The sequence below is a fragment of the Gossypium arboreum genome, chromosome 10 (genome assembly GCF_025698485.1).
Source record: "Gossypium arboreum isolate Shixiya-1 chromosome 10, ASM2569848v2, whole genome shotgun sequence".
NCBI classification, from domain to species: Eukaryota; Viridiplantae; Streptophyta; class Magnoliopsida; order Malvales; family Malvaceae; genus Gossypium; species Gossypium arboreum.
Window position 1 is genome coordinate 3,248,569 of NC_069079.1, and position 17,898 is coordinate 3,266,466.

The 17,898-nt window shown below is 37.0% G+C and overlaps 5 protein-coding genes across 5 annotated transcripts; 2 read left to right on the forward strand and 3 right to left on the reverse strand.

Moving 5' to 3' along the window:
- Positions 1-708: 708 nt before the first annotated feature.
- Positions 709-5,305, forward strand: LOC108489366 (cellulose synthase A catalytic subunit 8 [UDP-forming]-like). Its single transcript, XM_017793874.2, has 12 exons — positions 709-1,250; positions 1,423-1,496; positions 1,583-1,634; positions 1,728-1,872; positions 2,003-2,269; positions 2,383-2,728; positions 2,817-3,080; positions 3,169-3,381; positions 3,476-3,719; positions 3,811-4,010; positions 4,123-4,476; positions 4,570-5,305. Exons 1-12 carry the CDS (start codon positions 1,073-1,075, stop codon positions 5,155-5,157), a joined length of 2,925 nt encoding a protein of 974 aa, XP_017649363.1. The 5' UTR covers positions 709-1,072; the 3' UTR covers positions 5,158-5,305.
- Positions 5,306-6,609: 1,304 nt separating this feature from the next.
- On the forward strand, positions 6,610-8,333 carry LOC108489689 (receptor-like protein 51). The gene has a single exon (XM_017794387.2). It carries the CDS (start codon positions 6,741-6,743, stop codon positions 8,046-8,048), a length of 1,308 nt encoding a protein of 435 aa, XP_017649876.1. The 5' UTR covers positions 6,610-6,740; the 3' UTR covers positions 8,049-8,333.
- Positions 8,334-8,975: 642 nt separating this feature from the next.
- LOC108489688 (pentatricopeptide repeat-containing protein DOT4, chloroplastic) lies at positions 8,976-12,073 on the reverse strand. Its single transcript, XM_017794386.2, has one exon. It carries the CDS (start codon positions 11,906-11,908, stop codon positions 9,281-9,283), a length of 2,628 nt encoding a protein of 875 aa, XP_017649875.1. The 5' UTR covers positions 11,909-12,073; the 3' UTR covers positions 8,976-9,280.
- Positions 12,074-12,382: 309 nt separating this feature from the next.
- LOC108487257 (60S ribosomal protein L11-1-like) lies at positions 12,383-14,108 on the reverse strand. The gene is made up of 5 exons (XM_017791555.2): positions 13,933-14,108; positions 13,729-13,836; positions 13,592-13,634; positions 13,311-13,506; positions 12,383-12,732 (listed from the first exon to the last, which is right to left on the reverse strand). The coding sequence occupies exons 1-5, from the start codon at positions 13,933-13,935 to the stop codon at positions 12,534-12,536; spliced, it is 549 nt and encodes a 182-aa protein (XP_017647044.1). The 5' UTR covers positions 13,936-14,108; the 3' UTR covers positions 12,383-12,533.
- Positions 14,109-14,763: 655 nt separating this feature from the next.
- On the reverse strand, positions 14,764-17,898 carry LOC108487486 (uncharacterized). The gene is made up of 2 exons (XM_017791840.2): positions 16,173-17,898; positions 14,764-15,485 (listed from the first exon to the last, which is right to left on the reverse strand). The coding sequence occupies exons 1-2, from the start codon at positions 16,994-16,996 to the stop codon at positions 15,266-15,268; spliced, it is 1,044 nt and encodes a 347-aa protein (XP_017647329.1). The 5' UTR covers positions 16,997-17,898; the 3' UTR covers positions 14,764-15,265.

The following is a 17,898-nucleotide window of genomic DNA, read 5'->3' on the forward strand; positions in this document are numbered from 1 at the left end:
TGGTTAAATTTGTTAAGTTATGTTATTTTCAAAATTTATGCGGAAAATATATTATCACATGTATTATAAATACGTAGGGATGGATCTTGACATTGAGTTTTCTTTTGAGGGGTGATTGACTAAAATTTTTAAAAATTTTGAAGGTTTTAATGAGAATTTTCAAACAATTTTGTATGTTTAACTAAAACTTTCAAAAAATTTTTTTGAAAGGTTTAATGAGAATTTCAAAAATTTTGAGCGGGCTAATTAAAATTTTCAAAAAATGTATAATAAAAAAATTCAAAAACTCATTGAGGTCATAAAGATCATTAGCCCCTGTAAATACGTCAGCTTGTTGTTTCCTCATATTACTCATAGAAAAATCATGTTATTTTAATTAACAGATTTAATGGCTATCATTTAATTTAGGAGTAAAATCTAAAAATTCGAAAAGTATAAAAACTAAAAATGATTAAATTGAAGAACATTAATTAAATCAACAATTTACCAGACCAATAACAGAATTTTAAGTTAACAAATTTAACTGCTACAATTTGGTTTAAAACCGAAATTTCAAAATCCGAAAAGTATAGGGACTAAAATTGATCAAATTAGAGTACATGGGTTAAATTCACAACTTACTTATAGTACAAGGATTAATAGCATAATTTCACCTTAGGCAAATGCCAGTTAGTTAAAGATGTACCTTGCCCAACCGAAAGCTTCCTTAAACTTCCCGCAATTTTTTAAATTTCTTTTTCCCTTAGAAAAAAGAAAAAAAAATGTAAGCTTTGCTTGTCAGAGATTTCTCTGCAAATACATTGACACCAACAACCCACCCTCCATTACACTACCAACCGGCCTTCCCCTTCAACCTTTCTTCACCATTACAACATGCCTATCTCCACCCTTAGCCCAACATGCACTTATATCTTGTGTTTGGTTGTTTTTCTTTTTCATATAAAAACACACAACAAGACACAAAGGTATTGAGAGATAAGTAGAGGGAAAGACCCTTTGGTTGGCATATTGTTTGTAGCATTGGGTTTTTCTCAAGGAAGAAGAAGGAGAAAGATAAGTACTGTTTTTGAGAATGATGGAATCTGGGGTTCCTGTTTGCCACACTTGTGGTGAACATGTTGGGTTGAATGTTAATGGTGAACCCTTTGTGGCTTGCCATGAATGTAATTTCCCTATTTGTAAGAGTTGTTTTGAGTATGATCTTAAGGAAGGACGAAAAGCTTGCTTGCGTTGTGGTAGTCCGTATGATGGTACATTTCATTTTAATTCTTGATGCTAGTTTTTTACTTGTTTCCATTTGGTTCTTGATAAATCTTTGTTATAATCTTGTGTTTGCCAAGTGCTTGTTTGATTTCCCATGAAAAAGATAAAGATAGAGAAGTTGTAAACTGATTGCACGACTGATTATTGTGAACTCCTCAGAAAACCTGTTGGACGATGTCGAGAAGGCCACCGGCGATCAATCGACAATGGCTGCACATTTGAGCAAGTCTCAGGTATTGTTTTTTGCTGCTTTTGAAAGGTTCAGTCAAAGCCAGGAGGGATATTGAGAGCTTTGTGTTATTCATGTTGGTTTATACAGGATGTTGGAATTCATGCAAGACATATCAGCAGTGTGTCTACATTGGATAGTGGTATGTAATATAAATTTCTTTCCATATTATTGGTTTCTTTCTTTCAATTTCCTTCAATTCTGAAAGCTCGAACCGTCTCGTAAAATATCGTAGAAATGACTGAAGACAATGGGAATCCGATTTGGAAGAACAGGGTGGAAAGTTGGAAAGAAAAGAAGAACAAGAAGAAGAAGCCTGCAACAACTAAGGTTGAAAGAGAGGCTGAAATCCCACCTGAGCAACAAATGGAAGATAAACCGTAAGTATTTAATTAGAAAAGCCTTGCTTGATTTTGAAATATACAAAGCAGATTAATGATAAGAGCCTATTTAGTAAAATGATTTTTGTTTATGTTATGTGTTACTGATATGTAATATTTGCATCTGCAGGGCACCGGATGCTTCCCAGCCCCTCTCGACTATAATTCCAATCCCGAAAAGCAGACTTGCACCATACCGAACCGTGATCATTATGCGATTGATCATTCTCGGTCTTTTCTTCCATTATCGAGTAACAAACCCCGTTGACAGTGCTTTTGGACTGTGGCTCACTTCAGTCATATGTGAAATCTGGTTTGCTTTTTCCTGGGTGTTGGATCAGTTCCCTAAGTGGTATCCTGTTAACAGGGAAACATACATTGACAGACTATCTGCAAGGTAACCAATACCATTAATGATGCTAATAACATAAGTTATCTTATTTCAGCTGATTTAGTATCATAATTATGTAACATATGGATTGTTACTAAGCTTGTTGGATACCATGGCAGATATGAAAGAGAAGGTGAACCTAATGAACTTGCTGCAGTTGACTTCTTTGTGAGTACAGTGGATCCATTGAAAGAGCCTCCATTGATTACTGCCAATACTGTGCTTTCCATCCTTGCCTTGGACTACCCTGTAGATAAGGTCTCTTGTTATATATCTGATGATGGTGCGGCCATGCTGACATTTGAATCTCTAGTAGAAACAGCCGACTTTGCAAGAAAGTGGGTTCCATTCTGCAAAAAATTTTCCATTGAACCACGGGCACCTGAGTTTTACTTCTCACAGAAGATTGATTACTTGAAAGATAAAGTGCAGCCCTCTTTTGTAAAAGAACGTAGAGCTATGAAAGTAAGTTCCTCAAGCTTCTTTAGCAGCATTTCTTGAATATCCATAGCACTTTGATGTTGTAATAATTTCCTTTCAACTTCGGTTACAGAGAGATTACGAAGAGTACAAAATTCGAATCAATGCTTTAGTTGCAAAGGCTCAGAAAACACCTGAAGAAGGATGGACAATGCAAGATGGAACTCCTTGGCCGGGAAATAACCCGCGTGATCACCCTGGCATGATTCAGGTTTTCCTTGGATATAGCGGTGCTCGTGACATCGAAGGAAATGAACTTCCCCGACTGGTTTACGTCTCTAGAGAGAAGAGACCTGGCTACCAACACCACAAAAAGGCTGGTGCTGAAAATGCTTTGGTGGGTTATACATGATACAATACCAGACTTTCATAAAGATAGATTAAATATTTTCTGAGTTGCAACTGACATGAATAGCTTGTTACAGGTTAGGGTGTCTGCAGTTCTTACAAATGCTCCCTTCATCCTCAATCTTGATTGTGACCACTATGTTAACAATAGCAAGGCAGTTAGGGAGGCAATGTGCTTCTTGATGGACCCACAAGTCGGTCGAGATGTATGCTATGTGCAGTTTCCTCAAAGATTTGATGGCATAGATAGGAGTGATCGATATGCCAATCGGAACACAGTTTTCTTTGATGTAAGATCAAAGATAAAGCCAATTTTCTGCTTAAGTGCTTGTGACAGTTTTAAACCTCTTGAGTTCTGACAATTCATCCAAATTTAAACTTCAGGTTAACATGAAAGGTCTTGATGGGATCCAAGGGCCTGTTTATGTGGGAACAGGTTGTGTTTTCAATAGGCAAGCACTTTATGGCTATGGTCCACCTTCAATGCCAAGTTTTCCCAAGTCATCCTCCTCATCTTGCTCGTGTTGCTGCCCCGGCAAGAAGGAACCTAAAGATCCATCAGAGCTTTATAGGGATGCAAAACGGGAAGAACTTGATGCTGCCATCTTTAACCTTAGGGAAATTGACAGTAAGTCCAAAATCTCTCAGAAAATTATAGTTAGATTAATTCTTTACTAAGCTCATGACTTGTTGACATATCTCTGGTTTTGTTTATGCAGATTATGATGAGTATGAAAGATCAATGTTGATCTCTCAAACAAGCTTTGAGAAAACTTTTGGCTTATCTTCAGTCTTCATTGAATCTACACTAATGGAGAATGGAGGAGTGGCTGAATCTGCCAACCCTTCCACACTAATCAAGGAAGCAATTCATGTCATCAGCTGTGGCTATGAAGAGAAGACTGCATGGGGGAAAGAGGTTGGAACTTTTATTCTTATCTATCATATTGCCAAAATTGATATCTTTATTGACCTTTCTTCCCTGCATAGAGGCCTTGAACTACATTAAAACTTTCTATATTTTTGCTCAGATTGGATGGATATATGGTTCAGTCACTGAGGATATCTTAACCGGCTTCAAAATGCACTGCCGAGGATGGAGATCGATTTACTGCATGCCCTTAAGGCCAGCATTCAAAGGATCTGCACCGATCAATCTGTCTGATCGGTTGCACCAGGTTCTTCGATGGGCTCTTGGATCTGTTGAAATTTTCCTAAGCAGGCATTGCCCTCTATGGTATGGCTTTGGAGGTGGTCGTCTTAAATGGCTTCAAAGACTAGCATATATAAACACCATTGTCTATCCTTTCACATCCCTTCCACTCATTGCCTATTGTTCACTACCAGCAATCTGTCTTCTCACAGGAAAATTTATCATACCAACGGTAATGAATGCTAGTAATACATGTCTTCTTTTTTGAGTTTTCAATACCATATATATGCTTCCACTGCTTCACATTTTCTAATTTGATGATCAGCTCTCAAACCTGGCAAGTGTTCTCTTTCTTGGCCTTTTCCTTTCCATTATCGTGACCGCTGTTCTCGAGCTCCGATGGAGTGGTGTCAGCATCGAGGACTTATGGCGTAACGAGCAGTTTTGGGTCATCGGTGGCGTTTCAGCGCATCTCTTTGCCGTCTTCCAAGGTTTCCTTAAGATGCTTGCAGGCATTGACACCAACTTTACTGTCACTGCCAAAGCAGCTGATGATGCAGATTTTGGTGAGCTCTACATTGTGAAATGGACTACACTTTTAATCCCTCCAACAACACTCCTCATCGTCAACATGGTAGGTGTCGTTGCCGGATTCTCTGATGCCCTCAACAAAGGGTACGAAGCTTGGGGACCACTCTTTGGCAAAGTGTTCTTTTCCTTCTGGGTCATCCTCCATCTTTATCCATTCCTCAAAGGTCTTATGGGACGGCAAAACAGGACACCAACCATTGTTGTCCTTTGGTCAGTGTTGTTGGCTTCTGTCTTTTCTCTTGTTTGGGTTCGGATCAACCCGTTTGTCAGCACCGCCGATAGCACCACCGTGTCACAGAGCTGCATTTCCATTGATTGTTGATATATTTTGTGTTTCTTAGAATTGAAATCATTGCAAGTTGACTGAAACATGTCTATTGACTAAGTTTTGAACGGTTTGTACCCATTTTATTCTTAGCAGTGTGTAATTCTCCGAAAGAATGCTATGAACTATACATATTTCATTGAAATTTACATTAAATGAAACTACATCAGTCTACAGATTTTACCTGTTCTAATGTTTATGATATATAATATTGTACCTAAATACATTTGATGCTGATTATGTATGAAATAATGACACGTCATCAAAAAAAGCCTTCTGTAATGATAACACTTCGATTAAGAATGGATTGCAAGTTACATCAAATTCTAGTGTAAATTATAAAGAAAAGAATCCCTTGTGCAATGATAACACCCAAATCTCTAAACTAAGCAAAACTAATATTGGTTTTATGTTATATGGTTACATGTATACTTTATCATTACAATGAAACCCTATTCTTTGTACAAGAAAATTCATTCTAACTCTTGTATTTTTTTCTAATATTTGTAAAATAAAATTTATTTATAGAAAATTTCAAGTAAGTGTAAAAAAGGGTTTTAAGTCCTTACAAGTTAACCAAGGGTGGAACCTTCTTTTTATTTTTTCTTTTCTTGTAATTTAGACAAGGATAGACCCAAGGGAAATTACCACTTTTGTAGGGTAGTGCAGATGAAAATGGCAGAAAATAGCTGGAAGCTGGACTCCACGAAAATACAGCTTATAAGAAAAGTATATTATATGTACCTTTTAACCGACATCTGCATTTAATTTTGTTTTTTAAAAATACTTTCTGAAATACCTTGCATAAAAAGTTTAAAGATTCTAACTTTGACCCATGCATTGTATTTGTTTTGTACACCCATAAATAACATAAAGGGTTAATTCTGGTTTTAGAACATCTATTATACTACAAACATAATTTGGTCCTTATTTCCATAATGACTTTGGTAGGTATAAGTTGATAACATCATTAGCTTATGCTATTAAAATGATGAAGTTACTTTTTTTGTTATTATTCGATCGTATAATTAAAATTACGTGTCAATTAAATGCTTAATATTTTTTTAAAAATATTTTATCCTTTAATAGTAACAATTAATGATGTTATTAGTTGGATCTATTAATGACACTATAAAAGCCTCATGATTTAGCTACTGAATTATACATATTTTCTCACATTTATACTTAAAATTTTTATTTCAATTTGATATCCAACTATAACTTTTGTTGTCAATAAGAATGTGACACAAAGCACTTTTTATTGGATGCCAATAAATATTTTTGGTAAAATGAAAAGAAAATGATAGTTTAGGGGCTAAATTGTGACTTAAACCTAAAAGTAAAATGATTAAATTATGTAAAATTAAAATTTAAGGATTAAATATTTATTTTAGTATAATATAAGGACTAAAACCATAATTAAGCCTAACATAAAAATCTTGTATTGGATGTTAATAAACATAATCCAATCCCTCCCCACTTATTTGTTGTGTTGTGTTGTGTTCTGTCTTTTCCTCTATCACTTCACTTCCCAAGTTCCAACGTCACTAAAGCTTACTGCTTGCTCTCTAGTCTCTACCATGAAGCCACCACCACCATCCCTCAACTCACTACCACTCTTCCTCTTCCTCCTCCTCTCCGCCGTCATCTCCGCCGCTACCACCACCACAAATGCCACCTCTAAACTTCCCCCTGCTCCTTCCCCCACAACTGAAACTCCCTCTTCTTCTTCCTCCTCCTCTTCTACTCTAGACCCTAAACAAATTGAAGCACTTGAATCCCTCAACATTCCCACCGCAAGAGACCCTTGCATCCAACCTTCCCCTCACAACGCCACCGTTTGTGACAGCTCTAAGCCCTTTCGCCACCTCGTTTCCCTCCACCTTTCCAACTGCTCCTCTGACCTTTCCCTCTCTTTCACAGCTCTCAAGTCCCTCTCTTCCGTCCATTCTCTTTCCTTCACGAACTGCCACACATCCTCTATTCGCTTCCCTTATGATCTTTCCCTTTCCCTCACTTCCTTCACCTGCATTCGCTCCCTCCGCCGCCTCACCGGAGTCTGGCTCTCACGTTTCGTTAACTTAACCGATCTCACAGTTTCCTTCACTCCGGTTAACGCTAGCGGCCTTTATGTAATCCTTGGGAACATGCATAAGCTGAAAACAATAACCATTTCTCATGCTAATCTCACCGGTTCTCTTCCAAGGCACTTGCATCTGAACCTGACCCATGTTGATTTATCTGATAACAAGCTCAAAGGAAACATACCAACTTCCCTTACACTTCTTGAAGATCTTGAATACTTGAATCTTTCATCAAATGGGTTAAATGGGGAGATTCCCACTGAGTTTGGTGACTTGATATCGTTAAGAAACCTATCTTTAGCTTCCAATTCATTTTCTGGTTCAATCCCAGAGTCGATTTCTGCTATTCCAGGCTTGGTTCATGTTGATCTGAGTAATAACCAGTTAAATGGCACTGTCCCAAGGTTTTTCTCACAGTTGAAAGGCTTGAAAGTCTTGAACCTCGAGAACAATGAACTTCATGGGGTTTTACCATTCAATGCTAGTTTCATAAAGAAATTGGCTGTTTTCAAGGTTGGTGGGAATAGCAATTTGTGTTACAACCATTCTGTTTTGTCATCAAAAATGAAGCTTGGGATTGCTCGTTGTGATAAGCATGGATTGCCTATGTCACCTCCTCCTTCTAAGGAGTCTTCTGGTGATAGTGACTTGTCAGATTATGAAGATGATAGTGCAGACGATACAAGTGAAAACAAGGAGCATCATCACGGGCCAAATAAGGTTGTTCTTGGTGTTGCAATTGGACTTTCTTCCATAGTTTTCCTTATTGTTTTCTTAGTTCTTCTCTCAAAATGGTGTGGTTGAACAAAACAGTAGTTTCGATCATTGGTTAGATTTTTCATAGTTTGCCATTTATTTATTACTGATATTTGATACACTTGATTTGTGATAAACGAGGGGGGGAAAGTAGCTATAGGAGGCAGAGGAATCATTGAACTGGTATGGTATTCTTTTTTGCTGATATTTTTGGCCATTAGCAGTGGTTTCCATTTTTTTACGAGGTTGTGGTCAATGAAAGGTGTCTAAGGAGTTGCTAATGAAATGTGTCAATGTTAGTCTTTTAAAATATGTATTCTTCAACTTCAAGCATTTGCTTTTTGACACCATTTTTATGATTTTATCATTTCTGATAATTCACTCTGCTTTACTTTAATCGATTTGTTATCCAACTGTGTTGTCTAACATTAATCTAAAAGGTTTCTAAATATTAATATCAATGCCAAGAGAAAAGTTGAAATGTGAGCTTTCCCCTGTAAGAACGACCAAAGTATCGTCTTCTGCGGCTACTGTTCTAGATCTTGTCTCTCATTTGAAGCTGTTACAGTTCTTGAAATATCAATTAACCACATATTACTGTTGATCTTTTGCGAATTCAGGCTCAAAATTGTATGTTGTGGCATATACCTGTTGGACGATCTTCTTTGTTACTATAAACTTGGAGATAATGATTAAAAGCCAAGTTGTTGGTGTTGGTGGATGAATTTGTGGATGTTAATTTATTGTGATAAAAATGATGAAACATTATGACAGATCCAACTGTTATGGTTCCTGCAATAGTTTTGATGGTTGGATCCCAGTTGCTGTTCAGCTGTGTGTCCTGGATACTAGTTTCGTGGTTCTTACTTACTCAAAAAAGGACCACACCACGTGGATGTATGGCCCCAAAGCCGTCATCATGGCCAGGTTGCTGTGACCTTACTTTACTAGTAAGCTTAACATCGTACTGGCGAATTATTTACGATGCTTAAATCTTCGTTGACATAGAATTCGGGATTAAAAAACAAAGTTGTTAATCTACAGCCTAGTGTTAAGGATAGAGTAGTTACTCAAGTTGTTAGCCTTTAGCTAAGGCTGTTAGCAAGTTTGTTATAAGCAGTTACTCCTTAGCTTTCTATAAATATGATAAGCTCAGTGTACAAAGATGAGTTTTGGAAGCAAATACAGAATTAAGTTTTCTTCTAATTAGCCTAGTCATTATTCGCAAGTCAGTATAGTTCTGTGTTAGTTCGGTGTTTTACCTGAGTTTCTTCACCTAGTCACCAGAAGCCTCTGCAAGAACAATATCCATCCTTAAAATGGTGAAACCGATTCGAATCTCTCAGCACAATTTCTCTTCTGGTTTCCTTGGACATGAACTTGGCCATTTCATGACAATCACCGCATACTCGGAGATTCTTGGTAACCCGTATTGTTTTTCGAGGTGGTAAGGTTAATAACCCAAAAGCCATGGCTAATTTCTCACTGTGACCACAAAGAGCCATTTCTTTTTGCATCTCATCTGCATTAATCAAAGCATACTTAGTTTTAGGAAAATGGCCTTCTTCCTTCATCTTCCTTCTCATCTTCTTTAGCAAAGATTCAATGTTCTTGGAATGTGGGTGTGAGCTATTATTTCCACTCACAAAGAGATTAACTTTTCCCTTTATCTCTATCCAACTGCAACCTGGGTTCTTTCTTAGGCCTTGCTTCCCTATCTTCTCTCTCAGTCTTTTCACTTCCTCCCATTTTTCTGCTTCTGCATAGATATTTGCTAACAGTACATAGTAGCCTGTGTTTTCCGGCTCTAGCTCGAAGACACGTTCTGCAACTTTCTCGGCTAATTCAATATCATGGTAATTCCTGCAACCGCAAAGCAAAGCTCCCCAGATTGTGGCATCTGGTGCAATAGGCAATGTTTCCATGAATTCGTATGCCTTTGAAAGGTTACCAGTTCGAGAAAGAAGATCTACCATGCAGGCATAGTGTTCCAATTTGGGTTCGATGTTGAAATCATTTTTCATTATGTAGAAGAATCTCCAACCTTGCTCGAGTAGTCCGGAATGGCTGCAGGCATACAGTATAGATATGAAGGAGACTTCATCTGGCTCGATTCCCGCATCTCTCATCTCGTTGAAGGTAGCGATAGCTTCATTTCCATACCCATGCATACCATAACCAGCGATCATTACCGTCCATGAGACTAAATCTTTTGAAGGAATCATATCAAAAAGTAAACGTGCAAGACCTAGAACTCCACACTTGACATATAGGTCGACAAGTGCATTGGCCACATGTCGATCCGAAGAATACCCGTTTCTCAATATGTAACCATGGATCTCTTTGCCTCTTTCTAGAGCAGATAGGCTGGCACATGCAGGAAGAACACATGCCATAGTTCTACTGTCAGGTTTCAGTTCTTTGAGCATTGCAGCAAACGTTTTAAGTGCTTCATTGGGAAGACAATTCTTCGAGTAACCTCCGATCATGGTATTCCAAGAAATAATGTCCTTCACAACCATCGTCGAAAAAACAGAGTTTGCAGCTTCCATGCTTCCACATTTAGCATACATATCCATCAATGCATTACACACAAACAAATTGGATTCCATGTTATTTGCCTTGATGTAATCATGTACATCCTTGCCATTATCCAATGAACCACTTCTAGCACAAGCATGTAGAATGCTTGTAATAGCAACCACATCTAGTTTAACACCTTCCTTCTCCATTTGTTGAAGCAATTTGATGGCTCCATCAGACCGGCCATCTCGGGTGTAACCTGCTATCATGGAAGTCCATGACACGACATTTCTTTCACCCATCTTCTCAAAAACCCTCAAGGCACCATCAAGATCACCACATTTTGAATACATGTCCAGTAAAGTATTACTAAAGTTGATTCTCCTCTCAAAACTAGATTTTATTGCCAAAGAATGAACAGCCTTCCCTAGTGAAAGAGTACCAGAATTTGCACAACCGACAAGAACACTAATAATAGTAGCCAAATCCACATCAATACCCAAATACATCATCTGTTTATAGATCCCCAGCCCTCTCTCTGTAAGACCATTTGATACATAGCCACTTATCATAGAGTTCCATGATATAACATCTCGGTCACACAATTTATCAAACAGTTCAAAGGCACTTTCAGGTCTTTTGCCCTTGAAGTAAAATGCAATGAGGGAGTTCACCACACTGTTACAGCTACCAAAACCCAATTTTAACAAATACCCATGAACACATTCGCCTTCTTTTAAACTACCCAGAGCAGCAAAACACTTCAAAACACAAGAAAAGGTGTAAGAGTTCACTTCAATTCCCTTTTCCACCATTATCTTGAATAAACAAATGCTCTCCTTAAAATCGCCAATTTTTGCATACTCACTGACCATGAAATTCCACAAATAAACATTCTTTTTCTCCATCGTATCAAAAACTCTCCTCCCTTCTTTTAAATCTCCACAAGTTGCATAAAAAGATACAAGCTTCAAGCCCAAGGCTCCATCGACTCCAACACTATTAGACTTAATGATTGAATGAACTTTTTTTCCATCCGTAAATGATTTTAAACCAGCACAAAGCTGTAAAACCGAGCCGTACGTTTTAGTTTCAAGTTCAGATTTTTGACACATGCAAATCAATTCCATGGCATTTTCAAGATCACCCAATTGGCAGAAATGAAGGATTTTTGCATTATAATCTGTAACTTGATGATCAATGGTTCTTGTGGGTGTAGCTGAGATTCGGATAGGGATGCAAGAGCTGAAAATTGGAGAGAAAATTTTAGTCTTTAAAGAAGGTTTATGGATAAAGCAACCATTTTGAGATGAGAAAAAGTTTTCTTTACGGTTTTGGTTTAGAGTTAGAGGAGAGAAACATAAGTTAGGTGCCGCTTTAGCCATGGAAAGCCAGGGAATCTCTCTTTCCAAAATGCGAAAGCTTTATGAGAGCTAACGGTCTATAAGGGTCTGCCTTTTTCAACCATTATATGAATTTCCGATATAATATTATTAAAAGAAATAATCAGAAAATATCTTAGTTTAAAAAGATCTGAGTTTAACAGCGCACTGCAAATTCAGTTCAAATTGATTGATAATATTCAATTAAATCAGTTATGATGATTAATTTGATTGTGTAATGGTTAAAATGATTAAATCCATCACAAACCTTAGTTTCATTTCCTGATAAATAAATAGTTTCAACCAGTTTGTAAATTGGTTTGTACCAATTTACGAGTCAAGAAATCGGCCAATAACCGGTCAGTCCGATTCTGGTTTAAGATTGATTGATTGATTGATTAAATTTGTATTTCGATTTTTTACCGAATTGAAACTTGCAGGGTTGAAAGAACAAGCAAATGCCAGAAGAAACAAGGGTTACTAAAAATTGAAGAATAAATATAAAACCAACGGGAAAGTCTCAAGCATAAATCTATTCAGGAAAAAGAGAGAAACTGATACACAAACTAGTCAAAATCACGTAGCCAAAACTGAAAACAACTCAAACTGAGTTCGTTACTGCTATTTCTTAAGCTCCAATATTTTGGGACTTGTTAAGGATGACACCTTCATATTTGACCTGGAACCACTTCATGGCATCTTCCTTAGTAACTCTGTGCTGAATACCAACACTTGACTTGCATCGGCGACGACGGCCAACGCGATAACCAGCTCGTTCCAGAACAACGTAGAAGTCCATGCCGTAGATACCAGTTGAAGGATCGTACCTAGAGAAGACAACAAGTGTTGGTAATTTATGCCATCAAGGAGTTCGTCCATATCAACTGTCACTACTAATAAAATTGAGCCTTCCCCATAACCAGTGTTAACCACTAGATGATAGCATCAGGAAATGTTTAACTTTTAAAGGGGTACCTAGTTTCAAGCCACACACTAACTTTAACCGGAAAGGCAAGCCTTTGAACGACTAAGCCTGGTTAAAAGTTGCATTGCTATCTCCTGGTAATTCTATGTTGCTCGGCCTCTTCATTTTATTTGAAGTACATGCGTCCGATACATGGATGCGAGGACAAAACCAACAATCAGCTAAATACATTGAAAACCTAGAATGGTATAATTGGCAAAGCAGCACCATTCTTAAATCCTAATAGCGATCCCGACCCTAAAGTTAAATGAAAGCATTGCAGGATACAAACAAGTGCATTGCCATTTCAATGAAAATCGAAGACTTGAACCTATCAAATATTGCTAATTCTCATCAAATTTAAATTGAAAAACAAGTATCCGGAATGCATTATCAACATATATCAATTAAAACAAAAGAGACATACAGAAAAAGACTTACTTGATGCCAAGATCAATGTGTTCCTGGATACCGAATCCGAAGCAGCCGGTATCACTGAAGTTCCTCCTCAAAAGTTCATACTCCTTAACCTTCAACCCACTCTCAAGAAGCTGCATAGCTTTCTCTCCCCTCACAGTCACGTAGCAAGCAATCTTCTCATTACGCCGAATTCCGAAAGATCTCACAGTGTACCTAGCTGCTCACATCAACCCCACATTTTTATTTCCATAAACAACACAATCCAACAAAAGGACAGAATTGGTATCATAATTTTTTTTTACCTTTGGAGAAGACGGGGGTTTGACCACTGAGTTGTTCCAAGACCTAAAACGAGTATACAGGGATAAGCTAATATTTAAGTGCAAGATTTGGGGGAGAACATGAATGGGTTTTTGTCTGTGTGAATAACGGCGGTTACCTTGGCGGCACGGGTGAGACGATCGCCGCTTTCACCGACGGAGATGTTGAGGACAAGTTTTTGAACTTTAATCTCCCTCATTGGGTTCGACAGCTTCTTCTCCGATGCCTTTCGTAGTTATACAAAGTAAAAACAACCATTAAAAAAATGTTAATGATACATGTATTAACAAAACGGAAAAGGTCGAGATAAAGAGAAAGCTACCATGATATGGGAAATGGAGGCTGAGAGCAGCGTTGTACTGACAAGTGACAAAGAGGCAGCTGGGTCTAATTCCTCACTCTAGGGTTTTCAGGCTGCATGTATGAGTGTTAAAAGTCGCTTCCTTGTTCATGTATGAGTGCCAAAGTCTCCTTGAGTTTTGGGCTTTTGGTCTATGGGTTTTTGGGCTAAAAGAACAAGAGAGAAGAAGATGAATGAAAAAAACAAATTGGATCTTTCTCATGATAAAGGTCCATTTCCTTCGAAAATCTAGGGTAACCTAAAACTGCTTTTTTTTCTCTTACTACATCACGGTCATTAAATTATTAATAAATTTATGTTTTGATTATTTAACTTTAAAAAAATTATAAAAAATTTATTGAATTATTCAAAAATTTTCATTTAGTTTAGCTAGTGAGTTTCAATAAACATCGACGAGTAAAAAAGCATACATTATATTCAAGTTGATCTAATGATTAATAAAGAAGATAAAAAAATAAAGTTGTTTGAATTTTAATTCATAGATTAATAATATTCAAAATATTTCATGAAAAAAGAACAAAACTGTAGAAAAGAAAGAAGGCCATGATAGTGATTTTAACAGCCTTACATGAAAATTTTCGAATAATTTTATGACCGATTTATAACTTTTTAAAACCGAGTGATTAAAATATAAATTTATTAATTCTTTAATCACTTCAAATGCTTTTAAAAGAATTCGGAGTTCTGTAGTTGCATTCTAACTCCGATTCAACTCCGACTAAATTTAATCCCATTGTTATTTTTACCATCCACAAAAGTCAAACTCAGAATCATACTTGAAATATATCAAAGTTCTTATCACTCACTCGACAAATTTGTTATTGAAAAACCATTCATCATAAACATCAACTCTACGTCGATCAAATTTGTGTTACATTCATGTATATATAATGGGAATTCCCCTAATGAATTCGACATAAATGCATGCCAAATCTAGATCTTTAATAAATAAGAAGAAAAAAAACTTCTCACTGTAATACAGCCTAAGCCATCCTTTGCCTAAGCTTTGACTTTAAGCTGAAAGGCACAAATACCAAACAAGTTAATATCGCAAGCAGCAAATACAATTTTGTCACAGTAAAAGAATTGGGGCATGGATGGCTACTTCTGAAATTTGAAAACTCAATCTTTATGGTTTGTCTATATGGGTATTGAAAACCGGAAACAACCCGTAATGTAGCTTCACTGACGAGTTATTTCATATCCATTCAAATTCAACAGGAGAAGCAGACCCGACAGGAAGGCAAGAAAAGGTGGTGCAAAGGACGATCGTTATGTCTGGTTCACACCTTTGCTAAAACATATTCACACGGAAGAACCACGGCAGTACAAAGGCCATTACCAGGCATGCCATGAGGAAGTTACAGAAAGGCTGTCCACGCCAACATCCTGAACGTTGATCTGAGAAGCTACCACCGCCACTTGTAGATCCTTGGCCATGCCAATCTTCGATAAATCTGTTATCTCTAACGCCACTGATATTTTTTGCGGTTTGACCACAAATTTCGCACATTCTGCGGAAAAAAAAATTAAACATAAGAAGGTATATATAGGAGATTTGCCAACATGTTCTGCTTCCAAGTACTTCCTGAGATATCGAATGTTGGTTTGAGATACAAGCTATTCACGATACATAAAAACAGTTGCTATTTGATAATAATTCAATGAACTCTTAGACCTAAATGTATGATGACAATTCAATTCGCTCAAAGAGTTGAAAAAACAAGAAGATAGGTAAACACAAAGGGTCTATAGCTTCATATTCGATATTGATCAAAGTGAACATTTCTCACTTATGTATGTTCTTAGAGTCCAATTGCAAAAAAACAATGGCAATGGAGAAAAAAGTCATGTTTCAATGACCATTGAAATATTTCACATCATTAACTCTTCTGTTCCACTTATCGTATATAGTTTTGTGCCTCCTTACAAAAGGTGGATGGTAATTTTGATATCCATAAATGAAAATGTTTCAATGAGACCTAAAAAACTTATAGTTGGTCCTAAAGCTAATCCCAAACACAACTAGAGCAAAGAACAATTAAAATTCCAGAGTTAAGAAGCCAAACCCTATATCAACAATACCTAACACATAATGACATGGTAGTAACAGCAAAGCATTAACAACAAGGCAATGCGTATTTTCCCCGAAGAGACCTAGTTTAGATCCTAAAACTTCACTACTAGAGAAAGAACATTACCTGTTTCCTTTCAGCTTAAACCATGCCTCTGCGCAATGACTATGTGCGATTCCTAGCTCATCTTTGCACTCACAACCGAGTTGAATTAGATCCACAGCAGCTGCAGTAGCCGATGTACTATCGGTAGATTCAAGGGATTGCTCAGAATTCAAATGACAAATTCTACAAACTGTTTCCTCATCCCAACTCTCCTTAAACTGTCTTCGGCCACCACCGCTTCCCTTTACATCAATCACACATGCGTCCTCTGCTTCAGCAGCTTTTGTCTTTGGCCCTTCGACTGATACTTTACTTGAACCGAGTCCATAGTCTTTCACTTCAAACTCTCCACTAATTCCTTCCAGAGATGCTGCCTCTTGGGTGTTAATCACAGTAATGGTCTGAATTACAGATCCACTAACTGAATTAGGGAAACTCTCACTACTTCCTTGATCAACTTGACCTAGTTTTTCGGCAACTCCTCTAATTTCATTCATCTCCTCGTAAATCGATTCATTTCTTTCTTCAACCAACCCCTCACTTGATGATACCACTACATTTGCATCAATTAAACTATTTGAATTCCCGTTAGTTCCCAGGTCATTCTGACCAATTCCTCTCCCAAAATCCATCTCCTGATTCTTACACGATTCAAAGCCATCATTTTGCAATCTCAAATCCGAATTTTCTCCATTAGAACACAATTTTTCTTCAGAATTTTCCACAATGGCGGTTCCAGACACAACCCCATTAACCGAATTCTTTGAATTTCCACCGACACATTCCCCAACTTGACTCAAGTTCATACTAGTCCCTATGCAATCACCCCTTTTCTCTTGATCCATTAATCTTAGCTAACTAGACCTCTTCCTCCTCTAAAATAATAAAAAAACCAAGGCAATAAGCATACATATGAGCAATCAGATAATGGAAAAGAGCTAATGTTTTCTCCATTTTAAAACCAATCCCAGACCATGTACACTGTGATCAAACCATTTTTCCTGCTCATTACACCCCACCACAAGAATCCAAAAAAGCTATAATCACAAAAGAATCAACATAATCATAGAAAGAGCTTATGAACTCCCTCAAAAGTAATAAAAATCGAATCTTTGTTTAACTTCCAAAACAACCCAGAATCAGATCCTTACCTACTTTTGTATCACTTCAACTCCAAGCAAATAAACAAACAAACAAAAATCGTACCTCCACCCCAAAAATAAGAAGGGTTTTGTGAACATTGAAATGTCAAAACCCAATAATTCAAATGGAGAAAAGATCATAATAAAATGCGCTCAATTGGTATAAGAGAATCAAACACTTTCACCATTAAAATACAAATAAATTGAGAGAATCTATACAAATATATATAGGCTTAAAGAGGGTGAAAGAGGTTAGGTGATGAAAGGAACTTGAAAACAAATGGTATAAGAATGAAAATGGGTTGAGTGAAGATTACCTAAATATTGACTAGAATCAGCAGAAAAATAGGGATTATAATAATAGAATTATTACATTAATTAAATGGAGGAAAAAAATGAATCTTTTTTTGGAAGGATTTCATTTTCGGATTCACGGCGTTTCATAAGTAATGCTTATCTTGATGGGTTAGGCAAATTTTATAATTTTTTTTGGTTCAAAAGGGTTTAGGCAAAATTTTGGGTTCTTGAAAAAGTTTTCTTTATTAGAAAAACACTATGATTTTCTCCTCTCAATGTGATCATTGACTTCATTTATGAATTTCAAC